An 18,122-nucleotide genomic window follows, 5' to 3' on the forward strand; every position below is an offset into this window, starting at 1 on the left:
ATAAGTGATATCATATGGTATTTGTCTTTCTCTTTCTGGCTCATTTCACTCAGTATGAGATTCTCTAGCTCCATCCATGTTGCTGCAAATGGCATTACGTCATTCTTTTTTATGGCTGAGTAGTATTCCATTGTGTATATATACCACATCTTCCGAATCCAATCCTCTGTCGATGGACATTTGGGTTGTTTCCATGTCCTGGCTATTGTGAATAGTGCTGCAATGAACATGCGGGTGCATGCACGTGTCTCTTTTAAGTAGAGTTTTGTCTGGATAGATGCCCAAGAGTGGGATTGCGGGGTCATATGGAAGTTCTATGTATAGATTTCTAAGGTATCTCCAAACTGTTCTCCATAGTGGCTGTACCAGTTTACATTCCCACCAACAGTGCAGGAGGGTTCCCTTTTCTCCACAGCCCCTCCAGCACTTGTTATTTGTGGATTTATTAATGATGGCCATTCTGACTGGTGTGAGGTGATATCTCATGGTAGTTTTGATTTGCATTTCTCTTATAATCAGCGATGTTGAGCATTTTTTCATGTGTTTGTTGGCCATCTGTGTATCTTCTTTGGAGAAATGTCTATTCAGGTCTTTTGCCCATTTTTCCATTGATTGATTGGCTTTTTTGCTGCTGGGTTGTATAAGTTGTTTATATATTCTAGAGATTAAGCCCTTGTCGGTTGCATCATTTGAAACTATTTTCTCCCATTCTGTAAGCTGTCTTTTTGTTTTCTTTTTGGTTTCCTTTGCTGTGCAAAAGCTTTTCAGTTTGATGAGGTCCCATGGGTTTATTTTTGCTCTAATTTCTATTGCTTTGGGAGACTGACCTGAGAAAATATTCATGATGTGGATGTCAGAGAGTGTTTTGCCTATGTTTTCTTCTAGGAGTTTGATGGTGTCCTGTCGTATATTTAAGTCTTTCAGCCATTTTGAGTTTATTTTTGTGCATGGTGTGAGGGTGTGTTCTAGTTTCATTGCTTTGCATGCAGCTGTCCAGGTTTCCCAGCAATGCTTGCTGAATAGACTTTCTTTTTCCCATTTGATGTTCTTGCCTCCCTTGTCAAAGATTAATTGACCATAGGTGTCAGGGTTTATTTCTGGATTCTCTATTCTGTTCCATTGGTCTGTCTGTCTGTTTTGATACCAGTACCATACTGTTTTGATGACTGTGGCTTTGTAGTATTTCTTGAAGTCTGGGAGAGTTATGCCTCCTGCTTGGTTTTTGTTTCTCAGGATTGCTTTGGTGATTCTGGGTCTTTTGTCATTCCATATAAATGTTTGGATTGTTTGTTCTAGTTCTGTGAAAAATGTCCTGGGTAATTTGATAGGGATTGCATTGAATCTGTAGACTGCTTTGGGTAGTGATAGGATTTTTTAATAATGTATTTTGGGCTAATTTTTTTGGATCAAAGTTCATAATTATTTTGAGGTTCATCTAATTCAATAGTTCATGCCTTTTTATTCCTAACTAGTATCTCATTTTATAGATATACCAGTTTGTTCATGCTCAGTGGTTGATGGACATTTGTTCCAGTTTTTGGCTATTACAAATAATGCTGCTATGAATATCTGTAGGGACCTACACTTTCATTCCTTGTGGAAAAATTCCTATCTATGTCATGGCTGTAACATATGGTGGGTGGATGTTCATCTTTTTAAGAAAACTCCAAATTATTTTCCAAAGTGGTTGTAACCATTTCACATTCCCAGAAGCATTGTATGAGAGTTCTAGTCACTCTTTTTGTCAACACTTGATGTGGCTGGCCTGACAAATTTTAGCCATTTTCATAGTATGTGGTAGTATGTCATTGTTGTTTTAACTTGCAGTTCCCTGATGACTAATGGCACTGATCATATTTTTCAAGTGCTTATCTTCTTTGGTGAAATATCTGTTTAAACATTTTATTTATTAGATAATTTTCTTGTTGACTTTTGAATGTTCTTTAATATTATACATATAACTTCTTTATCAGATATATGCTTTGCAAATATTTTCTCTTAGTCTATGACTCATTTCATTTTCTCTATATCATCTTTGAATGGGCAGGTGTTTTTACTTTTGTTTATGTCCATTTAACCAATTTTTTCTTTTGTGGATCACACTTTTGATATAGTATCTAAAATATCTTTGCCTAATCCAAGGTCAAGATTTTCTTTCTACCTTGTTGTCTATAAGTTTTACAGTTTTAGGTTTTACATTTAGGTCTATATTATATTTTGAGTAGTAATTTTTGATTCATGTTTCATTCTTGTTTGTGGCAACTTCTGAGTTCCTCACATGCCAGACAGGAAATTACAAGCCCTTGCCTTTTCATTTTAAGTTTTTTTTTTTTTGGCTTTTTTTTTTAAAGGGCTGCACCTGCAGCATATGGAGGTTCCCAGGCTAGGGGTTGAATCAGAGGTGTAGCTGCCGGCCTACATCCTAGCTACAGCAACTCGGGATCCGAGCCTCGACTGCGACCTACACCACAGCTCACAGCAATGACAGATCCTTAATCCACTGAGTGAGGCCAGGGAGAGAACCCACAACTTCATGGTTCCTAGTTGGATTTGTTTCTGCTGTGCCACAATGCACAGGAACTCCCTTGTTCAATTTTTTTGTTGATTTGTGTCTTGGCTTTGTGGCTATAATAAAGTCTAAACTTTCTAAGTAATCCAATCAATCAATCTTTACCCTCATGGCTCTGCAGTTTTTGTTACACTAATAAGATTATAAAAATATTCTATATTTTCTGCTATTTAAAAAACTTTTTTTTTTTTTTTTGGGCTGCACCCAAGGCATCCAGAAGTTCCTGAGCCAGGTATCAAACACACGCCACAGCAGTAACCCTGCTGGAAACTTAACCTGCTGGGCCACCAGGAAACTACTTTTTTTTTTTTTTTGGTCTTTTTGTCTTTTTAGGGCAGCACCTGAGGCGTATGGAGGTTTCCAGTCTAGGGGTCAAATCGGAGCTATAGCCTCCAGCCTACGCCAGAGCCACGGCAACGCCAGATCCAAGCCATGTCTGACCTACACCACAGCTCATGGCAACGCCAGACTCTTAACCCACTGAGCGAGGCCAGGGATCGAACCTGCAACCTCATGGCTCCTAGTCGGATTCGTTTCCACTGCACCATGATGGGAACTCCTATTTTTGTTTTTTTATGTTTAATTTTTATCCTTCTGGAATTCATTTTTGCTAATGTTCTGAGGTTAGGATCTAATGTAAATTTTTTTCCATGTGTATAATCTAATTTTCCTAAACAAATATAAATATAAATGGTGGAAATGTAAACTAATATACAGCCTCTATGGAAGACAATTTGGAAACAGCTACCAAAAGTACAGATGTACAAACATTTGATCAGAAATTATATTTCTGTGACTCTGGTCTATGGATATACTTGCATGTATGCAAAATGACACATATACAAGGTTATTCATGACGTCAGTAGTTGTAAAACAAGATCAGAAAGACCTTTAAAGTCCATCAATAAGGAGTTTGCTAAATGAATCATGGTGGAACTATACACTGAAAACTATGTAGCTGCTTTGAGGAAATTACCGACTACCACATTGGTAAAAGAAAGAAAAGCAAGGTAGAGAAAAATGTGTAAAGGTGTAATCATTTGTATCAGGAAAGGAAAAAACAAAAAAATATATCAATCTTATTGTATAGGCATAAATTATCTCTGGAAGGATACACAGAAAATTGGAAACATCACTTTCAAGGCTGGCATTGGGTAGCTCAAGGACAAATGGTGAGGGAGACTCTTCATCACATATACCTTTGTACCACTTTCTTATTAAAAAAAACAAAAAGGCCCAACTTAGATATCACCTCTAAAACCAAATAAAACAAAAATAATGGGGGTTTATTAAAAGGAAGAAATATTTTAAATATTAATGTTGTAAATATAGATAAATAATAAATTAAATATAAGTAACAAAACACAGATATTTGCTATACTATTAGCATTTTCAGTTAAAAAAGTAATTGAAGAATATTCATAAAATACTAGAGGAGTAGGTGGCAGATCATGGGTATTTTAATTTTTCTTCTTTACAGTCTTTTCTATTTTTTTCCTACAATGAATACATTTCTGTGATAAAATAAGATTCTCTAATATTAAAATTTTAAAATAGGGAGTTCCTATTGTGGCTTAGCAGAAGCGAATCTGACTAGTATCCATGAGGATGCAGGTTCAATCTCTGGCCTCACTCAGTGGGTTAAGGACCAGGTGTTGCCAAATGGTGTGGGTTGTAGACGTGGCTCGGATCTGGCGTTGCTGTGGCTGTGGCACAGGCCATCAGCTACAGCTCCAATTTGACCCCTAGCCTGGGAACCTCCATGGGTGCGGCCCTAAAAAGGCAAAAAAATTTTTTAAATATAAATAAGTTGAAATTAAGAAAAAAAATCACACGTTGACTGCTTTCTGCAAGATATGCATCATTAGGATAAAAACAGAAAGAACTACAGACTGGAGGATTTAAAAATATTTGTAAAAATGGAAAAAGAATCTCCTTCTACTACTATCTCCTTATTCATGCAACCACACACAAACATCTTTGTTCAAGTGGTTGCAGAAAATTCCTAGACAACTATTCAAGTCTAAGGTAACTCGTGTTATCATAAAGGGGTAAAGTGAAATTCTGAAGACGTTAGTTAAGGATGTATATAGAGTAGAAAATGCCATCAGTCCAACACACAGGATGGGCTAAAAGTGTCATGTCTACAAAAGTCTGGAAATCATTCTTGTCATCAAGACTGCACTCACCTGCACAGGTGAAAAGATGGAATTTCTCAGAACAATATTTTGCAAATAAGGCAAACTCATTTTCTATGGTGATGTATTATCTATTTAGGCTACTGGTATTTACAATCAGGATTTCTTAAGTTCTTTATGTGTCAAGTAATATGAAAAAGTACCTTTGTTTGGGAGGAATCTGCAGGTGCTCAAAGTACAGTTGGCCCAGGGAGTTTATGCTCATAACAACTTCTTCTTCAGATACCAAGTCTACCTTGAAAGGGTTTGCTGTGATATGACACTTCAGATCTCCTTTGCCATCTGCCAATACCAGACTTCCTGTATCTCCTGAGCATGAAATCAGCCTAGAAAACAAAGCAGGAAGAAAAAAAGTTGCAACAGGTTTTCATGGCTCAATGCAATCTTCAATTCAAATCACTAAATCAGTTTTCATGGGACAGAGTAATAGATAAGGCAGTGGAGAGCTGTAATTGAGAGCAGAGGCTTTGGTGTCAGAGAGCCTGGGCTGAACAGAGCTCCACCACACACTAGGTGTATAACTTTGGAAAAGGTAATCAATCTTTCTATTTCTGTGTTTCTGCATCTATAAAGTGGAAATAATAAAATAACAAATAGAGATTTTTGAGAGAATTAAATGAGCTCACACATATAAGTATCTGGCACAGTGCCTGGCACATAATAAGTGCTCAATAAATGTTAGCTATCATCACCATTATTACCTTGGTCTGGACAGTTTAGTAACACTGTGGTGTATAGAATTTATTTATTATTTTTAGGTGCACTTTATTTTATCATTCAATGAATTTTATTACATTTATAGTTGTTCAACGCTTGTCACAACCACATTTTATAGCGTTTCCATCCCAAAATCTCAGCACATCCCACTACCCTCCAACCTGTTTCCTTTGGAAACCATAAGTTTTTCAAAGACTGTGAGTCAGTATCTGTTCTGCAAAGAAGTTCAGTCTGTCCTTTTTTTCAGATTCCACATGTAAGTGATAGCATTTGATGTTGGTGTCTCATTGTCTGACTGACTTCACTTAGCATGATAATTTCTAGGTCCATCCATGTTGCTAAAAATGCCATTATTTCTTTCCTTTTAATGGCTGAGTAATACACCATTGGGTATATGTACCACATAGTCTTTATCCACTCCTCTGTCGATGGACATTTAGGTTGTTTCCATGTCTTGGCTATTGAAAAGAGTGCTGCAATGAACACTGGAGTACATATGTCTTTTCGAGTCATGGTTTTCTCTGGATAAATGCCCAGGAGTGGGACTGCTGGATCAAATGGTAGTTCTATTTTTAGTTTTCTGAGGAATCTCCATCCTGTTTTTCACAGTGGTTGCACCAATTTACATTCTTTCCAACATTGTATTAGGGTTCCCTTTTCTCCACACCCTCTCCAGCACTCACTGTTTGTAGAGTTTTTGATGATGGTCATTCTGGCTGGTGTAAGGTGGTCCCTCACCATGGTTTTGATTTGCATTTCTCTAATGTGATGTTGAACATCTTTTCATGTGTTTTTTGGCCATCTGTATGTCTTCTTTGCAAAATTATGTTTAGATCTTCTGCCCATTTTTTGATGGGTTGGTTTGTTTTTTTGGTATTGGGTAGTAGGAGGTGTTTATAAATCTTGGAGATTAATCCCTTGTCAGTAGATTCATTTGCAAAGATTTTCTCCAATTCTGTGGGTTGTCTTTTTGTTTTGTTTAGGGTTTGCTTTGCTGTGCAGAAACTTTTAAGTTTAATTAAGTCCCATTTATTTTTTTTATTGTCATTACTTTATGAGGTGGATCTGAGAAGATGTTGCTGTGGTTTATGTTGAAGAGTGGGCTGTGTTTTCTTCTAAGAGTTCTATAGTATCTGGTCTTATATTTAGGTCTTTAATCCATTTTTAGTTTATTTTTGTGTATGGTGTTGGAAATTTCATTCTTTTACATATGGCTGTCCCATTTTCCAAGCACCACATATTGAACAGGCTGTCTTTTCTCCATTGTATATTCTTGCATCCTTTGTCATAGATTAGTTGACTGTATGTAGGTGCATGGGTTTAATTCTGGGCTTTCTATCCTGTTCCACTGATCCATATTTCTGTCTTTGTGCCAGTAGCATAGGGTTTTGATGACTGTAGCTTTGTAGTATAGTCTGAGGTCTGGGAGCCTGATTCCTCCAGCTCCATTTTTCTTTCTCAGGATGTCATTGGCTATTCTGGGTCTTTTGTGCTTCCAAACAAACTATAAAATATTTTGTTCAAGTTCTGTGAAAAAGTTGCTTGGTAATTTGATAGGGATTGCATTGAATCTGTAGATTGCCTTGGGTAGTATAGTCATTTTGATAATACTGACTCTTCCAATCCAAAGCATGGTGGTCTTTCAATCTGTTTGTGTCATCTTTTATTTCTTTCATCAGCATCTTATAGTTTTCAGAATACAGGTCTTTTGTCTCTTTAGGTAGGTTTATTTCTAAGTATTTTTATTCTTTTTGATGTGATGGTAAATGGAGTGTGTTTCCCTAAGTTCTCTTTCTGATCTTTCATTGTTAGTATATAGAAATGTAGTTGATTTCTGTGTATTAATTTTGTGTTCTGTGACTTTGCCAAATTCATTGATGAGCTTTAACAGTTTTCTGGTATTTAGGATTCTCTAGGTATAGTGTCATGTCGTCTGCAAGTAGTGATAGTTTTACCTTCTTCCTTTCCAATTTGGATTCCTTTTCTTTCTTTTACTTCTCTGGTTGCCATGGCTAGGATTTCCAAAACTGTTGAATAGTAGTGGTGAGAGTGTACATCCTTGTCTTGTTCCTGATCTCAGCAGGAATTCTTTCAGCTTTTCACCATTGAGAAATGTATAGAATTTAAACATTTTCATTTTCTTTCTCACTCCAACCAGACACTCAGAAACTGAGGAAATAATACAGATTGTGTTATTGATCCACTGAGTCCACAGTGAGATGGAAAGGTCAAACTTTTGTTTATCTATTTATCACCTGACTTCCATCAGCCCCCAGTTTGACAGGTAGACTTTCAGGATGTTTTGGATCTCGAGGAGTTACATAAACTCAGAAGTAGCACTTAAAGTACCGAAGTCTCAATATTTCTTTTTCTAGGGCACAGTCACTCAGGTACATGGTCACAGGCCTCTTTAGGGATGATTAGGAGGGAAAGTTTGTAATTATATTATATCCTTACAGAATCCTTCTCCATGATTCCAGACCTCCCCCTCAAGTAAGACGCTTGGGTTCTGGAAACTAACTCTGTTGTTTGAGAGGTTGTATCTCACCATTCATCAAACTTTAAATAGAATTCTTTTGGTGTCTCTATAAAGTAGGATTTTAGGCCATCTATTTAAGTTTAATGGACCCCTTGATGAATACATCAGTGCTGAGGGCTGAGCCATTTTGAGTACCACACAGGCCCTACTGCACATTATGAAAACACATCCATGTTGTCTCTAACAACCAAATGCTGCTGCTTTGACTCTACTATCTAGAATCTCTGCTACTGAAATCAGGAAGCCCATTTTAATGGCACCAAGTCCCACCATTATCTAGCTCACAAAAGACATTCACTATCTACAATGCTTCCCAAGTGTTCTCTCACCAGTGTATTTCTCAGTGTAGGGAGTATTTTTGGATCCTTTGGAGAACAGAATTAGGGCATAGATGAGCTGGTTGCATATGATGTATCCACTTCATATTTATTTCCCTAAGTCTATGGTCTTTTACACCACGCCAAGGAACTTCTGATATCCCAACTTCATTCAGCAGAGTCCATAGCTGAGTATAGGTTATAGTTAACCAACCAAGAAAATAATTAGGCCATTTTCAGCTGTCCAAGCTAGCATATCAAATCTAGATTCTCTAGTATATGTATCCATGTCAATATATTTAGTGTGATCTTAAAATTACATTCTTTCTGGTCTTGGAGTCGCTCAGAAACCATTTTCATGTGTATTTCCCAGGTTTTCGCCAATGTAAAATCTTCTAATTCTTGAGGTGTGTAAGCCGTTTCATCCTGGGTTTGACTGTAATTGGCTCCCTAGGCATGCTGGTGTCTGACTCTGATAGTAGGTCTGGAGGCAGTGAAGGGTGGTAGGGGTGAAGCATGGGAACACTGCAATGCCCCGGCACAGCATATTTCAGGTCAGGTTAACACGAGGGGACCAAGCAAGGTAGAATCAGCCTTGAAGGACAGAGGAGAGGAGCTTCCTCTGCTGAAATGCTACTGGAGGGTCAGTAGCATTTTGAGGTTTGGGTACTAAGTCATCCATATCTTCCCAAATGTCGCTATTCAGTTTTGAGGTGCCCTACCTTTTCTCAGTTGATGCTTTTTTTTTTTTTTTTGGTTTTTAGGGCCACTCCTGCAGCACATGGAGGTTCCCAGGCTAGGGGTCGAATCGGAGTTATAGCTGCTGGCCTGTGCCATGGCCACAGCAACAGAAGATCTGAGCCATGTCTGCAATCTACACCACAGCTCATGGCAATGCCAGATCCTTAACCCCCTGGGCAAGGCCAGGGATCAAACCCACAACTTCATGGTTCCTATCCTAGTTGGATTTGTTTCTGCTGTGCCACAATGGGAACTTCTCAGTTAATGCTCTAAATTCACAGACCTGATGAGGCTGTGAAGTCAACTCACAGTCCCATTCAGCAAACCACTGAATCTAACGCTGTATTTGATTTTCAGTGACAAGGACTCTGTAGCTGCAATAGATATGAGAGACTTCTAGGATTGTCATAGAAGTCTATGAGGTCTTTGATAATACCTTGAGCTAAGAATTTAAAACTCTGAAAATGCTGTTTTCTGCAAGTTCTGCAGTGAAATTACTAGCAGCCAGAGCAGCCAGGCCACCGCAGAGTTTTGAATTTTGTATGACAGCCATGCTATATACTATGGCCCCATCCCTTGGTCTGCCAGAGACATGCTTTCAATAGGTACTCTATTTCAGTTGACCATAGTAGTAATTTAATGACTTTGCCACAGAATGCCATGGTTTATTGCTAGTTGTGTTAGTTTGCTAGAAGTGCCATAACAAAATCCCACAGACTGGATGGCTTATCAGAAATTTATTTTCTCACAATTCTGGAAGATGGAAGTCCTAGACCAAAGTGTCCATAGGTTTGGCTTCTTTTGAGGCCTTTCTTCTTGGCTTGCAGATGGCCATCTTACAGTGTCCTCACAGGGTCATTCCTCTGTCTATATTGTCTGTATCCTAATCTCCTCCTCTTATAGGACACCAGTCACACTGGATTAAAGCCCACCCCAATGACCTCATTTTAACTTAATTACCTTTCAAAGGCTCTATCTCTGAATAGAGGTCTGGAGGGTGCAGGGGTAGGGCTTCAACATATGAGTCTGGGAGGGGGGCCCAGACTCATAACATTATCCCCAAACACTAATATCTCACCCTCTAAAGAAAACCAGGCCTTCACTGCCTTCAAATCCAACTAGATTAGCTAACTAAGCTCATATTCCCATCCTTAAGGGTCTATTGCCTGTAGTTACTTCTGATACCAATGACTATGTCAACCAAGACTCAACTGTAGTTAAAAGAAACAACTCTGGCTATTTTAAGCAGGACATAAATGACTTAATTCGGGGTTGGTGGGGGAGGGGGGAATTAGGAGCTTACAATATCATGGAAGGTGCCTGGATGAGTGTCCAGGAATGGCCTTTAAAACAATATTGCATAACTGGAAGCTAACAGAACTTCTACCTCAGCTGGAATCAAGGAAGATGTGTAATCAGAAGTCAGTGTGGCTACTTCTGGGCTCCAGAATCATGTCACCTTAGCTGCAATGCAGAGAGCAAGAAACCTCTGCCCTAACTAGTGGCTCTGGAGTCACTCTACAGCTGCCAAAACACACCGGCAAAATAGGAAACTCAGTTCTGAAATCAAGATGACCATAAGTGCATCTAATTGGTGGAACCTGAATTACATCAGAAACTAGCTACGTGGACATCTGGGAAATGGAGAAATGTAGTTTTTAAGCTTTCTAGTTATTACAGTAGCCAAAGGGCCTCTAGAAAGATGATGAAATAGAAGCAAAACTAATACACCATATTTACTACCCAAAGCTAATGTTACCCTGACCCCAAAACCTGGCAAAGATAACACAAAAAAGAAAACTACACACTAATTTTACTTATGAACCCAGATGCAAAAATGTTAAAGGATCCACTACTAAAATGAATAGTGCAGGATAGTTAAGAAATGTCACCCAGACATACACAGATACATACACATACTCTCATCTATCAAACTGCAAAGCCTTGAGAATGGTCTCCTTTTAATTCCTATTTCCTGGAGTTCCTGCTGTGGTGCAGTGGGTTAAGAATATGACTACAGTGGCTGCAGAGGCACAGGTTTAATCCCTATCCCAATTTAGGGGATTAAAGGATCTGGCATTGCTGCAGCTGTGGCAAAGGTAGCAACTGCAGCTTAGATTCAACCCCTTGCCCAGGAACTTCCATCAACCGTGGGTGCAGCCATTAGAACAAAAAACAAACAAAAAAATAATTCCTAGTTCCCAAGTTCTTGGCATATAATAGTGGATCAGTGATATATTACAAATTTATGATAGTTCTACCATAGCTGAATTAATTTCTTATTATCAGATTTTTAGGGGAAACATAAGATTATTTTATATAGAACTATGATAATGATGTAGGAAAAATTAAAGCATCTGGCATAATCTCATATCTCCTGAGTGAGATAAATATGAAAAATTTAACAAACCAACAGAGTCATGTGGAAATAACCCTGAAAATGTGCTGAGAACTGATACAGATTCTGCAGGTACATGAAAAATGCTTTAATCCCCAAAGGCTTTTTTTCACCTAGACACTGATTATTAATTTATCTCTGACTCTAAGTCAAATTGCATGTTGTACTTCTGAGACTAATTAAAAGTGAGTTAGTCTAACTGTATAAATTACTGTAAGCATGGGACTTCGGTGAGTGTATTACATCTCCGGAGTCTCGCTGCTAATCTGAGTCAATTAAACAGCTCACGTGCTTGCTCCCAAAGTCTGGTTTGATAAACTGTTTACTCTGTAAGGGGAAGAGCAGGGATCAGAAACTCTGCTTCTCCCCTTTAATTAAGGGCTGATGAGTCAAATGGTGGATAAGGAGAAAACAGAATGGATAACACCAACATGGATAAATTTATTCCCAAATAACTGAAAACTAACTCTGCAAATAGTTCTGTCTTTGAATAAAATATGAGGCTCATACAAAAGCTGCTACTCAAAGTAGGATAGAAGAACATTATTAAGGGTGTTTCCAAAGTAGTGTGTTCCCTGGCTTACCTTACAGTGCTTGGTTTGCTTGTGAGGACATCAGGAACTTCATACCTGGGTTTCAGGGGTGTTTCCTCATTGATTTTAAGCCTGAAAATATTTCCCTCTATACCATAAACTTCAGCCAGTAGAGGAACCTGGGAACACACACCAGATTAATTTCAACAGGTTACCCAGGTCAGTTCTACAAATTATGATAATTAGAAAACTATGTTAAAAGTGTTATGTGCCAAACAAATTGGAGAACAATGGCAATCATGAAGAAAAAAGCTCCCCAGTCTATACATGTATATGCTTGGCTCTACTCTAGTCACCTCCTATGTGTTCTATGACTAGGAAAACAAGAATTGTCCAGACCAGGACCATTAAGAGTGAAAGGGGTCTCTATAGTGAATGACAGGCATAAGCTGAAACTGCTCTTGGAAAACTGTGACCTGTGGCCTACTTTATCTATGATAGACTAGAGAGATCTTAAGAATAAGAGTTTGGTGGGGGTTCCCTTCCTGGCTCAGCAATTAATGAACCCAACTAGGATCCATGAGGATGAGGGTTTGCTCAGTGGATTGAGGATCCGGCACTGCTGTGAGCTGTGGTGTAGGTCACAGACAAGGCTTGGATCCTGTGTTGCTGTGGCTGTGGTGTAGGCCAGAAGCTGTAGCTCTGAGTTGACCCCTAGCCTGGGGCCCTCCATGTGATGTGGCTGCGGCCATAAAAAGAAAAAAAAGAAAAAAAAAGTTTGGTGTTAAAAGGTCAAGGGCAACAAGCCACAAAATACAACAGAACAGAATGGAGAATGATGGCCATTGAGGTTCTCTAGCATGGATAAATGAGGCTTCTTGCACTTCCTGTACACCTAGGAATAAGTTCTCAGGAACTTTCTCAAGAGGCTGGAGAATTTAGTTACAATGGAAGATGAGAGCAGCACACAATTAAAAAGAGAATATAGAATTTGAAAAATAAAACAAATTCCAAGGGCAGAAATTGCTGGATATAGGTTACAAAAGGAGGCATCTAGATAAAAGAAATATCTTAAGACAGTAGTTTTCAATTGGTGTGCCAAGCCACATGTTTGATTGCAAATCCTTCATCAGGTGTGATACCAAATTCTGGTTATGACAGGGTCCATTGTTACTATAATGTCTGTTAAATGAAAGGCTAAGCTTATAGGCTATGTGACATAACACAGAACAGATACAATGTGATGCAAGCAAGATATAGGAAGCAGGGAAGATATCAAAGCAGCACGAAAATATGAAAACAAAGAACCCCCCAAAAATGATGTTACTGGAACCTTGTTTCTTCAGAATATGGGAAAGTAGTCAGAGCACTTAAACAGTGACATGGCACTGAAGAGTGCCCAGGTAAATAGGCTGCACATGCGCTGTGGTTGCTTTCACAGACATTCTTAAAACATTTATGATATAGCAGTGATCATACAGAAATTATTTTTCCTCAGCTTTACTGACATATAATTGACATACTGTGTAAGTTTAAGTTGTATATGTTGATTTATTTTTTTTTAATTTTTAGGGCTGCACCAATGGCATATGGAGGTTCCCAGGCTAGCAGTCTAATCAGAGCTACAGCTGCCAGCCTACACCACAACCACAGCAATACCGGATCCAAGCCTCGCTGTGATCTACACCACAGCTCACAGCAAGCCCGGATCCTTAACCCACTGAGCGAGGCCAGGGATCCAACCTGCAACCTTATGGTTCCTAGTCGGATTCATTTCCGCTGAGCCAGGATGGGAACTCCTCCTGTATATGCTGATTTGATACTTAGATATTACACAATGATCATCACCATAGTCTTAGCTGCCACCTGCATCAAGTCACATTATTACCCTTTTTTGGTCCTGAGAACATTTAAGATCTACTCTCTTGGCAACTTTCAAGTATATGAGTATAACTAACTACAATCACTATGCTGTATATTAGATCTCCAGAAGTTATTCGTCTTGTTATAGTTGGAAGTCTGTACTCTTTGGCCAGCACCTCCCCCTTTCCCCCATCCCCAATCATACTGTAGTCATTGCTTATATGTTTAATATTCTTTCGTATATTTGAATTACTTCAAATGTGCCATCAGAATTCTAAGATTTGAAAATGCTTCCAAAATGTAAAGCTGAAATCCTGTTAGGTTATGTATTCTTTCCCAAGTTAGATATGTATTTCCACTGCTCTCTCAAATCTAATTCACCTAACATTTAATTGGCACCTGATATTATGATGTGCTGATTGCTGTGAAAAGGATGGATAAACTTTTTTTTTTTTGTCTTTTTGCAATTTCTTGGACTGCTCTCGCCGCATATGGAGGTTCCCAGACTAGGGGTCTAACAGCCTACGCCAAAGCCACAGCAACGCTGGATCCAAGCTGCGTCTGCAACCTACACCACAGCTCACAGCAACGCCGGATCGTTAACCCACTGAGCAAGGGCAGGGACCGAACCCGCAACCTCATGGTTCCTAGTCGGATTCGTTAACCACTGAGCCACGGCGGGAACTCCAAAGATGGATAAACTCTTAAGGAGAGTGCAGTTTAGAGAAGATGAAACACATATGTCATAGAGGGCACACAGGCTGTCTGCCTACGTATATGATTAACAATTTGGATTTAGTTTATGCACACAGAGACCCTCCTATTTTTAGTAAAATAGAATGCTTTATTTTTTTTAACCAAAGACTGGTCCGGGATGTTCTGTTCTTGAGGCTGCTGCCTAGGAAAGAATCCTAATTATATGAGAGAAGGTAGCAATAAGCCTGCTTTTTTCCATAACGACCTTATGCAACCAAACACAAAAAAATCCGAGTCAAAGCCCCCTTTTGTTCTCATCCTAACTTAATTAAGCAAGCCAATTTGGCCAAAAGGTAACCCTTTTCAAAGCTGATATTCAGATTCATTTTTTTTTCTTTTTGCCTTTTCTAGGGCCGCTCCCACGGCATATGGAGGTTCCCAGGCTAGGGGTCTAATCGGAGCTACAGCAATGCAGGATCCGAGCCAAGTCTGTGACCTACACCACAGCTCACGGCAACGCTGGATCCTTAACCCACTGAGCAAGGCCAGGGATCGAACCTGCAACCTCATGGTTCCTAGTCGGATTCGTTAACCACTGCACCACGACGGGAACTCCCAGATTCATTCTTATCTCTTATTATCATCAACATAGCTTCATATTCTAAGCACAGTTTCCTTGGACCTTAGTATACATTTGCTCATATGATCTGGCTCACGCTGTTTTTATTGACTTAAAAAAATTTTTTTTTAACAACAGTGGACTCTCAAAAGTCCAATAAGAAAAGCTTCTTGGGTTGAAGACAGCAGGAAGGGGCTTGGAGCCTGCACTGAATCTTGAGAAACCTCCATGGAAACCTCAGAGCTCTGTGGATGACAGTTTATAAACCACTTCCCTGGGTTTCCTAACTGCCAATTATTGCCTAATTCTTCCATCAATACCTTGCTGTCAAAAAGTCTGGACATGAATGTTATATCCTCCTATCTAAAATATTAAGAGTTCATAGATATTCCTGTTCTCCAGGGACCAGTCTGGACATTTAAAATAATATACAAATAAATTATTGAATCTCTTCCTATTAGTGAAGATTAAAAAGAATAATGCAAAAAAATACATTAAGTTATAGAGGTTAGACCCTTAAACTCAGAATTATTTAGTGTTAATACTTAGATAACAGAAGTACAACTTGCAGCAAGATTGATTTATGCAAAATAAGTGAAGAAATATGTAACTAAATATTTAAAATAATGTGAGACAGCATGGGTTTAGCTGGAAGCATATAAATTACCTGTTCCTATCTTATTTCTTCCCTACTTATTAAAAATAAAACCTGGTAGCTGGTCATCCATAAGTCTAATTTTTTTGGCCACAAGGGCAAAAATAATCAGATAGGTTATAAAAATCATGGTGATAAAACATCGTTGTCTGTATGCTCAAGCAGTGGATTGATCACAACTATATCAAAACAAAACTTAAAGAAATTTCACCCAAAACTAGTAGAGACTGTGACTGAGTTAACAGAATAGCCCAGAATACATTTAAATGGTGGTAGGTACTAAGAAGGGAAACTATGACCCCATTAACTTCTCCTTGATGGATAGATCTTGCTTTTCCTCTGGCCCAGGCCTCTCTATTATACTATAAGGAATAGTTGACCTTGAAGGCCTAGAAGAGTGAACAATGATCTCTCTCAGCTATTGGTCAATATTTCCCAGGATTCAGAGACTGGTTTAAGAGTTTACTAAATTGCTGTAGGGCACTAAGTGCCCCTTCCACTATGGCAGCTAGTTGGCTTATTGCAAGCACTGATTCTCTATGGAGAATGCTGGCAAGTTCATGCTGGACATTAGCCTGTTCCCCAAGGACAATTAGCCTGTTCAGTTCCCAGGTTAGCTGCCTGTGCCTGGCCGTTTCTGCAGAAACAGTCCTAGTTAACAAATGGTAGTTGTTCCTCATCTGCTGAGGAGGTGGCTGGCACAGTCCCATTTTCTTGAGGCTTAGATGAAGAGGCAAGGGGTACTTGTTCAGAGATATCCCTGCGTCCTTAGAGACGCTGCTGGAAGTGCTGTCTCCGGTGAAAACCTGCAAACAGGCTGGAAGAGAAACATTTTGCCAGATGGTCATCCATATCATGAAAAAGCATAAAAATCAGCAATATAAAGTAGGTCAAGGATAGATCTGTTCCAGATAGCCTGGCTAGCAGAGTTTTTTTTTTTTTGGTCTTTTTTTTGCTATTTTTTTGGGCCGCTCCCGCGGCATATGGAGGTTCCCAGGCTAGGGGTCGAATCGGAGCTGTAGCCCCCGGCCTACGCCAGAGCCACAGCAACGCGGGATCCGAGCCGCGTCTGCAACCTACACCACAGCTCACGGCAACGCCGGATCCTTAACCCACTGAGCAAGGGCAGGGACCGAACCCGCAACCTCATGGTTCCTAGTCGGATTCGTTAACCACTGCGCCACGATGGGAACTCCTAGCAGAGCTTTTTAACTACACTCAGAAGACAGCATACATTTCCCTACTCTGATGTCATGTGATTAGATCTTCCTTGTTTCTCAATCCAGGTAAAATTTTCACTTGAAGGTAAAAAACCGGTGATAGTAGGAAAAAGAGTTCTACAAAAGCAGTTAACGTTTTATTTACTGACAACTCCTTTATCATTTTATTCTGGAAGCTTTAAAAAAATTTTTTTATTACTCAAATGAATTTATCACGTCTGTAGTTGTATAATGATCATAACAATCCAATTTCACAGGATTTTCATCCTATAACCCAAGCACATCCCCCCACCCCCCAAACTGTCTCCTCCGGAGACCATAAGTTTTTCAATGTCTATGAGGCAGCATCTGTTCTGCAAAGAAGTTCATTCTGTCCTTTTTTCAGATTCCACATGTCAGTGAAAGCGTTTGATGTTGTTGTCTCATTGTCTGACTGACTTCACTTAGCATGATAATTTCTAGGTCCATCCATGTTGCTTAAAATGCTGTGGCTGTGTCCACAGCATGCAAATTCTCAGGCCAGAGACTGAACCTGCACCACAGCTGTAAGCAGAGCAACGGTAGTGACAACACCAGATTCTTAACCAGCTGGGCCACAAGGGAACACTTACTCTGGAAACTTTTTAATCACATATCTAACTGATTATTTTGTCATCAGAAATAGGATTCCACGTGAGAAAACTGAAGCATTTGAACCTGCAGCCAGCTTTTCTTCAAAATCTAGATGTCCTGACCTGGAGACAACAGGGCAACACTTTGTTCTGTAACATTACCGTGTCCCAGGAACATCATGTTTACTATGGACTGAATTGTGTCATTCCCCCCTCCTCCAACCCTCCTCTTCGTCCAGCCCTCCAATTCATATGCTGAAGCCCTAACCCTCAAAGTGGTGACATTTGGGAGGTGATGAGGTCATGAGGATGGACTTATGTTGGGATTACTGCCCTTACAGGAAGGGACCATTTAGTTCTCTCTCCACTAGGTGAATATACAGTTGAGACCACTGAACAACAGGGATTTGAACTGCATGGGTCCACTTATACATGGCATTTTTCAA

At 39.3% G+C, this 18,122-nt stretch overlaps 1 protein-coding gene across 6 annotated transcripts in view; it reads right to left on the reverse strand.

Annotated features, from left to right (window-relative positions):
- The window catches only part of GANC (glucosidase alpha, neutral C), a 77,368-nt gene that overhangs the window by 52,128 nt on the left and 7,118 nt on the right, over nucleotides 1-18,122 (reverse strand). For 5 of the 6 annotated variants that reach the window (XR_007133109.1, XM_047766598.1, XM_047766600.1 and 2 more), the window contains 2 exons: nucleotides 12,064-12,191; nucleotides 4,911-5,093 (listed from right to left, as the gene is read on the reverse strand). Coding sequence is in view for 5 of the 6 variants with exons in the window: in XM_047766598.1 (XP_047622554.1) it covers nucleotides 4,911-5,093; nucleotides 12,064-12,191 (311 nt within the window). In the remaining variant the exon portion in view is untranslated. Of the gene's footprint in view, nucleotides 1-4,910; nucleotides 5,094-12,063; nucleotides 12,192-16,414; nucleotides 16,663-18,122 lie in introns of those variants that run through there. The other variant, XM_047766602.1, reaches the window with a different exon arrangement.

Source organism: Phacochoerus africanus, chromosome 2 (assembly GCF_016906955.1).
Source record: "Phacochoerus africanus isolate WHEZ1 chromosome 2, ROS_Pafr_v1, whole genome shotgun sequence".
NCBI classification, from domain to species: domain Eukaryota; kingdom Metazoa; phylum Chordata; class Mammalia; order Artiodactyla; family Suidae; genus Phacochoerus; species Phacochoerus africanus.